Source organism: Opisthorchis viverrini (genome assembly GCF_000715545.1).
Source record: "Opisthorchis viverrini unplaced genomic scaffold opera_v5_248, whole genome shotgun sequence".
In the NCBI taxonomy this organism is placed as follows: Eukaryota; Metazoa; Platyhelminthes; class Trematoda; order Opisthorchiida; family Opisthorchiidae; genus Opisthorchis; species Opisthorchis viverrini.
Genome location: NW_008751903.1, coordinates 74198 through 83655, shown reverse-complemented (window position 1 = coordinate 83655; position 9458 = coordinate 74198). Strand labels below are relative to the sequence as shown.

General features: G+C 47.9%; 2 protein-coding genes across 2 annotated transcripts in view; one reads left to right on the top strand and one right to left on the bottom strand.

Moving 5' to 3' along the window:
- Positions 1-9458, top strand: part of T265_08942 (hypothetical protein) — a gene marked incomplete at both ends in the record, with an annotated part of 34354 nt that overhangs the window by 9953 nt on the left and 14943 nt on the right. Inside the window, 5 exons of the mRNA XM_009174885.1 lie at positions 1206-1664; positions 4866-4948; positions 5892-6035; positions 7654-7835; positions 9053-9294. Of these exons, the coding sequence (XP_009173149.1) occupies positions 1206-1664; positions 4866-4948; positions 5892-6035; positions 7654-7835; positions 9053-9294 (1110 nt within the window). The remainder of the gene's footprint in view (positions 1-1205; positions 1665-4865; positions 4949-5891; positions 6036-7653; positions 7836-9052; positions 9295-9458) is intronic.
- Positions 9049-9458, bottom strand: part of T265_08940 (hypothetical protein) — a gene marked incomplete at both ends in the record, with an annotated part of 19598 nt that continues 19188 nt past the window's right edge. The window contains one exon of the mRNA XM_009174883.1: positions 9049-9247. Within this exon, the coding sequence (XP_009173147.1) occupies positions 9049-9247 (199 nt within the window). The remainder of the gene's footprint in view (positions 9248-9458) is intronic.

Below are 9458 nucleotides of genomic sequence, written 5' to 3'. Positions count from 1 at the left end.
CTTGACGCTCTTCAAGGACTTCTAGTCCCCGAGTTCCCGACTTGAAGAGGACCTCTTACTCTAATGGTCACATCGCAAGCACGTATCAGTCAGTTCTTCGTTCGATCCTCTCACTGGACGTTGGACAGTGTTCTGCGTTTTGAATAAAAGTGTGTTGTACTTCACATTCTGATCTAGCTGACCCACTTGTAACCTTTGAATGCTGGCTGCTCGCATTATCTGAATAGACAAAATAATAATGATGATGATCGTTCAGTTGCTACGCCCTTTCGGTGTCTAGCTGTCATGTTGCCCGAAGCAAGCCCGTGGGCTGGGAGACTGTCGGGTTGTTCAAGCCTAGACAGGATTTGAACAAAGCTAATGTGTAACCAGCTGTCAGGCAGCACGTGACGTCTTCCGTCTTGAACTAGCTATCTTGTTCTTTATCTGGAATATCATAAGTTAAGTATCGTACCAGCTGGGGCGAGATGGCCCAAAAGGTTAGAGCGCGAGTTTACTGACCGGAAGATCCGTGGTTCGGACCCGACCTCTGCCTCTCGGCTTCCCTTATCCGGGCTTGGGCAACCTGGCAGTATCTCAGCCCTCATGCTTCCTCTGGGTGGCATGGCAGCTGGGCACCGACAGGATGCTACAGCTGAACGATCGTACCGTCGAGACGGACGCTGTTTTGATATCGTAAACACGGAAGTGCGAATCCCTATGCGGGGGACTGATTCTCAACTGTACACATGCCTCTACTGACCAGGTTGTCCGCACCACACGAAGGCTGTTTTCCGAGTAGCTCAGTTTTTTCTTCCTGGCCGCTAACTACATTAGTTTCACTGAGTTGCGTAAATTGCTCGTGCGTTCCTACCAATTGCGTTTCATTTCGCTTCTTTGTTCAATGATTTGTGATGTTTGGCCATGTTTTCCAGCCCCGGATTTTTCACGACGAGATACTGGGATTACCGTTTTCACAGCGGCTGTCAGAGTCATCTCCTTTTCACATTCCCTCTGTGTTAGTTTCTTAGTTTCAGCTATTTCGTTTCCCCACTAAACCCCTTCAACTGTCCTCATACCCGCCAACTCAGTACGCATTAAGTGAACTTTGTTGCCCTTACAAAAATTCACGGCTTTCTATAGCGCATATTCACTTCACTGTCGGAATACTCTTTCTCTGCAACATTTCAAAACCGGGTTTTTTGATGTCATTTGTACTCTTACAGGCACTTACTAGCCGCAAAACTGGCAAACGAGCTTCCATCCAGTCATTAAATGGTGCCCCCCATCAAAGTTCACGTGCCTCGCTACTTCGGATGGCAGAGTCATTGATAGCTCTGTGTACTAGACAGGGATTGATCGCTCCGCCACGCAGTAGTCAACATTCGCTCACACGGACGTACGAGTCCGATTTGGGATTATCCAATCCGTCCTTGAACGAGTCAACCGCCAGTTGGAGGCGTCACATCGATCCATACACTCTGTCCCACCACGGTAGTAGCAGTGGATCTCTCTTGTCCGGCCCACCATTGACAACATTTGTCCAGTGGCCATCTGATGTGCGTGTGGAAGAACGCTTGCCATCCATGCGACCAACACCTCGACCTGTTCCACCCTCGCGCCCAAAGTCTGCTATTCTTCCAACGATGGAGATGCTTGAGTCGATCGATTCAAGAGCCATTGAAGTAAGCTACCTACCGTTCCAGGTTGTCCGTATCCCTTTTGGTGAATTGTACACTGTTGTGCAAATTCCTTCGACAGATAGCCGTTATGAATTGTGGGCAACGTATGACTTTGCAGAAGAGTACGGAAGAGATGGCGAAGATTTTGAGTGTTGTTGGTGCGGTAGCCTTCCATAATGGGGTCCTCGTAACCCTGCCCCTTGCACTTGGCTTGAGTCACTTCAAAAAATGGCTGATATCAGCAGTGTTCGTGCTGAGCAGTTTCTTTCCAGTTTGTCTGACTTAGCGCCTGGAGGTGTGGGCACCTGAGAATGCTTGTGAAAGACCAGCACCGGGTCCCTTCCCTCATCCACCCTTTCCTTGTCACTGAAGTCTTTAGATTTAATTGAATCAACTGTGTAGTTGTATTGCAGTGAAGCACCAATGTCAACTCTGATGTTGTCCTCTCTGATGATGATGATCAATACTAGCTGTATGGCAGGCTTATTGAGATGGGTTGATCAAACTCTGCTCCTAATCCGTTTTTTTTATTTTACGCGACATATAGCCTCAACTTGAGTTATTCGAATCGTAGCTGGGACGTACGAGTACCGGATGATGAGCCCGGACCCTCTCATCTAGACGATATAAATAGTATATAAATAGACGATATATGTAAGGGTCCCGTACCAACTAATTACATTTGAATGAACACTACAGAACAAGATAATGAGTTGTCAGTAGTAATGGCAGTAACAATCGTTCGGCTGCATACCCGGTCTCGAGGCCCAGCTAGCACGCCACCCTAGGGAAGCACGAGGACGTTGCTGCTGCCAGGTTCAGCAAGCCCAACCAGGAGCAGTCGAGATGTTAAATCATGGATCTTCCGATCAGGAGGTTCGCGCCTTCGCCACCGAGCCACCTCTGGCTTATAATGAGTGACCGAAGAATTAGCGTTGTGTTTATTCTGGGCTAAGTCAATTTAAGACCTACTGATGTGGCAGCTCTGGGGACATTGGGCTTTCAACCTGACCAGTAAATGTGGATGAACAAAGTACGAATCAGCTGATTGAGAAAAAACTGTCCCTATCTTGGTTTTCGTTCGCGGAGGCCGGGGCGGATTTTACTGGGGAGAAATAGAATGTGGTCGAACTATTTCCGAAGTGTGTCTGCTATTCCAGATGTTCCGGATTGCACGAACGCCGGGTCAATTTTCCCGGGGTACGTGCGTGATATCTGTCTGTCCTGAAGGTACCTGCATCACGTAATTGTACGATCGCATGACTGACTACGTCTGCGGTTGGTAAAAGCGCGTCTTGGTTGGTCATAACGGCCAGTCAGAATCATCTCGTCGGTGCCTGCCGCTTCGTGACAAAGACGGTGGCTTGACTTTGTCAACAAGTCCAGGTTTAGGCAACCTACCGCTATCCCAGCCCTCGCGCTTTCTTCGAGTGGGATGGTGGCTATGCACCGTAACGGTTTTGTGACTGAATATTTATTATTATTACTACATTACAGACATTCGTGGAAATCTTATTTTGTAACGTCCCTCCCAGGTTACAATCTGTTTTGATTTACGCCAGTTGGCGGATTGGGAAACCAAGCAGCTGCAACAGCAGTATAACTTTTGGGCAACACGAACAGATGAAAAAAGTACACACAACTACTGCCGTTGGGAAAGCATAGGTTGCCAGTGTACTCAGTGCGTCAATTCACCTACAGAGACAGGTTGATGTCCATCACGTGACGACGCCCTTCGTTTTTCCACTCTTCCAACCCCACTATCGTAAGGTCAGGCTTTGAAGCGGTCGCGTCAAACCTTCAGTTTCTGTACTGCGTACTTTTCGGTCGTCAAGACAACGCGTACGACAATGCCGGATAAGCCCCCACCCGTAGATTTTGGCATTTATCCAGTGCACAGCGTTACACGCTTATCGGTAGTTGGGACTGTGTATGACGCAGGAGGCTGTTTTCCACAAAACCAGGGTATCCAGCGATTGGGGCTACACTGGCCGACCTTGAACAGCACGTCCAAACATGTCGCTGTTTCTTTTGTTGTTCCAGCCAGAAATTTCCAATGTTGCCCGCAATGAACTTCAAACTCTTCTTACGCACGATTTTCCTCTGGGGCTGAACAGTCTACAAGCTGTGTGGCGGTGTATTAAACCTCACCTAGTGATATTTGCCAGCGTAGAATGTAATTTCGGCAGATACTCTGATTTGCGCACAGGAGACCCGATGGTGAGTGCAAGTAGAACACAAGGTTGACGGGGACTGCACCTACCTATGAGCCTCAGGAAACCGGTCATGGGCCGTCGATCAGTTTTCAGCAACTTTATGAGTAGTTTGCTACGTCAGACTAATTGTTTAAGATTACTTCATCTCAATTATTTCTCAACTGAGGCTGAGCGTACTTTAACTGTTGTAATGGGTTTCATGGGAATTTTGGGGTAAAGAAGCTATATTTGACCTCCTTATGTGTGTACAGTGTCCCAAGACGGTGCTAGCAGCCGCTTCGGAGACATGCATTCGAGGAATTGTGTGACGTACGATTCCGTCGAATAAGACCGCCGTTTGAACCAAGAGTTCAACGATGGGGACTGAGGACGTCATTTTGGTCGACTTTCATTAGACTCCTTGAGCTGATCTCTATGTTAAGTGTTCAGGTAAATCGGTATGACAAACGAGTTAGGTTCCTCTCAGTTTTGAGGTTTCAGTTGTCACGGGTAAAAATCGAACTCGTTCAGCTGTAGCACCTTTCCAGTGCCTAGCCGCCATGGCACATAAAAGAGGCACGAGGGCTGGGCTACTGCCGGGTTGCCTAAGCCGAGACATGGGAAGTCGTGAGGCAAAGGTCGGCTTCGAACCATGAACCTTTCGGTCAGTATTTCAGCGCTCTAACCACTTAGTCCACCTCGGTCACGGGTAGCTTTAACCATGGATACTACCGTCAGAATGAAGACACGTTGGGCGGTTCGCATTCATCAATCCTATCGTGATTTGATGCCTGTCTGCCGTGTTTGGGTTGGAGACACAGGGTGTCAATAGGACTTGAATGAATTTGGCACTCTGCTTCAATATTCTTCTCCAAATAGGCCAATTAGATAATTTCACAAACTTCGCAAACTTTCAAACGGTCTTTCACGGTGTCCTCCACGTTAACCTAGCTGCCAGCTTGACGTTTTTCCATCGTGGTGCACCCTTTTCTCCTCTTTTCCATTTCAGTGCACATCGGCGAACTTCGTCTCGTTCACAGAATTGGTACATACACTCACGGCCGAAATGTCGGATGATGTACACATTTTGAGGTGCGTCCCGCGTTTTCATCAGTCTTCGCTAGTCGGTCGAATTTAACACAGATCTGGGGGTCTGACAACGTTTGCTTTAATCTCTTCTGTTGAATGACCGCTCATTGGAGGTGGCTGTTCTAAGGGGACTGGTCGTTCCAATTTTTTAAGCGTTCTTGGTGTTTGGCGTGGTGCTACTAGCACACTGTGTTGAGCCAAAAAGGTAGCGACTTCATTTCCTCGTCAGGTTTAACTGACCAAGGATAGATCTGATGTACAGCAGCCTGGCCGTTTAATTTTGTGACTGCCCTTCTTCCGTGCGATTCACATGCTTCGGTGTTCGATTTGCTACGTCATGGATTATTCTTTCCGCTCAGAGACCGGTTGCTGGTTTTGTTCCGTTTCATCAATCTAATGCAGAGTGTGGACTGTAAGACCCTGATGGTAATGGTTCTGGGTTCGACTTACATCCATGTTGCCTCTACCAATCTCATGCCTGCTCTGGGGAGTGCGGTAGCTGTACATCGTGAAGAGGCCACAGCCAAGTGGCGTTTTTCTGAGGTGCCACTATTCTGAAACATTGGCTACCTGTGTTGAGCGTGCCAACTTGACAAGCTAACCCACGGAAGGATACAGCATCTCTCTGGCTAACTCAGGTATACGGCATAATATTACCTTGTTTTGATGACATATGATTGATAAATGATGATAACAGCTGTAGCACCCTCTTTGGTGTGTAGCTGCCATGCCATCCACAGGTAGCACGAGGGCTGAGATACTATCAGGTTGCACAAGCCTAGATAGGGGAAGTCGAGATGCAGATGCCGGTTTCGAACCACGGACCTTCCGTTTAATAAGTTCGCGCTGTAAACAACGAGCTATCTGATTGAATGATCGACTGGAGTTTCACTTCGTGTTGTCGCAGCTCCCACATTCATCTAGATCCTCTGTTACTTTACTTCAGGGCATTGTTCACCTGGACTGTTTTTCTCGATGTCCAATTCCGAGAGTTCGATCCTGTGGCTCCCCCAGACTCCCTGGTTGGCACACTTCGACGAATTCGTAGTGGGCAATTGACGCGCAACGACTTGCTACACAAGCTCTGTCGGTAAGTGCTCTGGGTTTGTTGATCTTCTGCCGTAATTCTCTGTCCTGTTTAGATGGCACGCAGATTTAGCGTTGGACCTACTTGCATGAGTATGCGTGGGCCTGTGAGTCTGACCTAACTTCAACCGACTCAGCTTGAGAGTCACACCGAAAGCCATCAGCTGGCCATAGCATAAGCAGTGAAAGGAAGGGCGCCTTTGTGTGCGGAGTTGTCCATTGACCAGCACGAACTAAGCGGTCGTGAAAGTTGGAACCTCATTTATAGAGAGCTTTCAAAAAGCGAACATCTTCAGGTGTTCCCTTGGACTCTCCCGAGTGCTTTTTGACAATAACCAACAAACACTGCAAACTGGTTCAATACTTGCCACACCAACCTTTCATTGGGTGCTTGGACGGTGTCTTGACACTTGTCCTGGCACTACTCGCTCATTCCATCAGTAGTATGGCCGTCACATCATTGTCCTCTGTCAATTCCTTCACTTTTTACCGTAGTTCCGTACTCCAATCCCCTACACAACTTGATACAATTTTATCCAATAGCCAGGGACAATCGTCTCCATGTGTTGTAAACAAACAAAGGATATTGGTGCAATAGGAACATAGTTTTGTTATTGGAAATCGGAGAAATTCTACCCCAACTTACTCGTCGGCGCTTCGCCACGGACACAAAATCCGCGAGTTAGTGTCCCTCAAGTCCGTTTTTGCTGATGCAGATGCGTTCACGAGTTGAGGGTCTCTACGCCTGTCGGCAGTCACTTACGGAGCTAATGTTCAAGTAGCAAGACACGCTGAGCGTCGAAACGCGCTTCGGCTTTCGCTGCCATCATCCAAAATCAAAACTTATTCGAGCCCTCCCCGTAGTCTTGGTTCTCCTCGGTCTTACAGACCATTGTTCAACTACCCACCTAGCTATCACGTGATCCATTGCCATGCGTTTTACATGGTGAGCCAGCGCAGCCAGTGGTGCCCACGCCGCTAGGGTCTACCGGGCTGTTCTGTTGATCTCACAACCGTACGATGGCGGACCGTCGACGCCCCGTCTACGTTACATTGGCTATCTGTACGGGATTCATCACTTTAGCCCAGAGGGATCGACAATCTGACCCTATTATTCACGTTTTTATACCGCGCGCCGGACGAAAGGTTTTCCCAGCTGGTATGGCTTCAATTTCCTGTGAAACTTGGACTGTTTTTATCCCCATGGTACCCCGATAACCACCCACCTGCAGATCGAAGTTTGTTCACCTTATTTCTGCCAACTACCTGCGGTCTAGTTCGAGTCGTCGAACATTTGACGTGTAGGATTTTGGTGCAGGACAATCGTTTTTTATCTGTTCGAGCAAAAATTTGTGCGCCAAGTGCTAAAAAATTGCTCATCCACGAGAAACATGACCACATGATGTAGAAACCAGAAATCGCTGTTATAGAGGATGATAACAATGGGTTGCCCTGACCTGGCAGTTCACTCGCAGACTACTCGAGTGAACGACTGCTTATTCATACTTCTTGTTAGATTTATGAACTATTCGACCATAGTTGCTTCTTTTGTTGGCACGATAACTCAAACGACTCACGTATGTGCTCACCGAGGCGATCGAACCCTTTCTTATCAACTCCAGGTTTGCCGCACTCCATGGTCAATTAATCAATGGCTACTCCAAAGGCATCGGATATCGTCCGGGAATGCCAGTCAAGAACAACCGTCTATTCGCCTCTTCGTGGTTGGCGGTCTATGTGGCTGGTGGCTGGCGTTTTATCAATGCCGACCAAGCTGTTCGACAGCCCCAAGATTCGTCGATAGGTAAGTGTATCTCAAGGTCTTGAAATTTAATTAGCCTGCTTTTACCATGTAAATCGTGAACGACAGAAAGCAGCTGTTTAGTTGAACGCATTGACAGCAGAATGGCTATCGAGTTCAGTTTATGTTGTCACTTGGCAGAGTTGATCAGAACTGAAGAGTTACGTGGAACACTACTTAGTTAGCTTGGTTGCTGCCACGTTACCCAGGCGTGAATACGAGCAGTCGAGATACCGGGGTCGGATTCGAACCACGGACCTCCCAGTCGTGTGGCTGAATCGCGGGTGTGCGAGTGTTGTAAATTGCTGGATGGTAGTGCAGCTCTGTATCGGTCCCTTGGCTTCCTGCTCCGCCCAATATGGTATATGAAAAGGCACAGTAGCTCTACACAGCCCTTTATGGAGACAAAAGGAGAATCATTACACCTGTATTTATAGGGTAATCACAGAGTGTTCCACAAGGTCGTGCTAGAACCACCGTGAGTGGGCGAGAAGCGTCGAGTCAAAGATGCTCGATCCGGATTGGCTGTCATTCTGACCAATCAGAGCATGCCTTCGTTTGGTCCTGCACACGACACATCCGTCGAAATGATGTGATGTTCGGTTATTAGGGACAGCGAGCTTACCGAAAAACTAGCTCCAAGCGAAGTATTGTTTCGTCTGTACTATGGAATACGCGTGGAAAGGTGTTGAAAGCAAGTACGTTCGACTGGATTCTTCCTGTCCAACCACGGAAGATAAACGAGGGAACATCGCCTGGGAGACATCCTCGGCTGGTAGTGTGATACATTAAGTTGCAATCTGCTGACGGAGAGGCTCTCGTTCCCCACCCTCACTCCTGGATTTTTTATTATTCCTCTTTAGGTTTGGGGGACTTGACGATCTGTCGTTGTGGAGCTCCCGTCGGTTTGTGTGATAGCAATGCGTGAACTCGAGATAACTTGTTGGTTAAGGTGCGGACCAGAGGTTCCACGGTTTACAACTAACTTTTGAATCTCGACTGCTCCTGTCTAAGCTTGGGCAACCCTACAGTATCTCAGGCCTGGTGCTCCCTTCGGGTGGCATGGCAGCTGAACGACTGTATCGTTACGATTATGATAGCTATACCCGGAGTGGTGTCGCGTATGATTTGATTTGACCAACCTGAGCAATTACCACATAAATTATCTTTTAGCTGCACCAATTCAGCCTTTGTTTTTTGTACATTCATTTCTTCATCAGCGGAACCGACCGATTCCAATCGATCGCAGTGGAGCAATCGCTGTGACGAATTCTTTTTTCTCACGGACCCGGAACAGCACATTTTTGTCAGTTTTCCAGAGCACAAGACATGGCAGTTGTTGAACAAACCAATTAGCATCGAGCGGTTCGCTCATCTGCCGCTCCTCAAATCCGCTTTCTTCAATTCCAATTTGTCTTTGAAGAAAAACTACGGAGACTGTTTGATTACCACTAATGGTCAGGTACGTTTTCCTTGGTTTCTATTGTGGGATCTTTGTTGCTGTGTGATCTGATGTGGGCGTTAGATCGGAGGTGGACCTTTGGAGAAGTAGTATGACCTACGACCGTCAACTGATTGTGTCCATTTGGTTGTTACCTGCCTGTCTTCCCCGACTGAATATGCTAT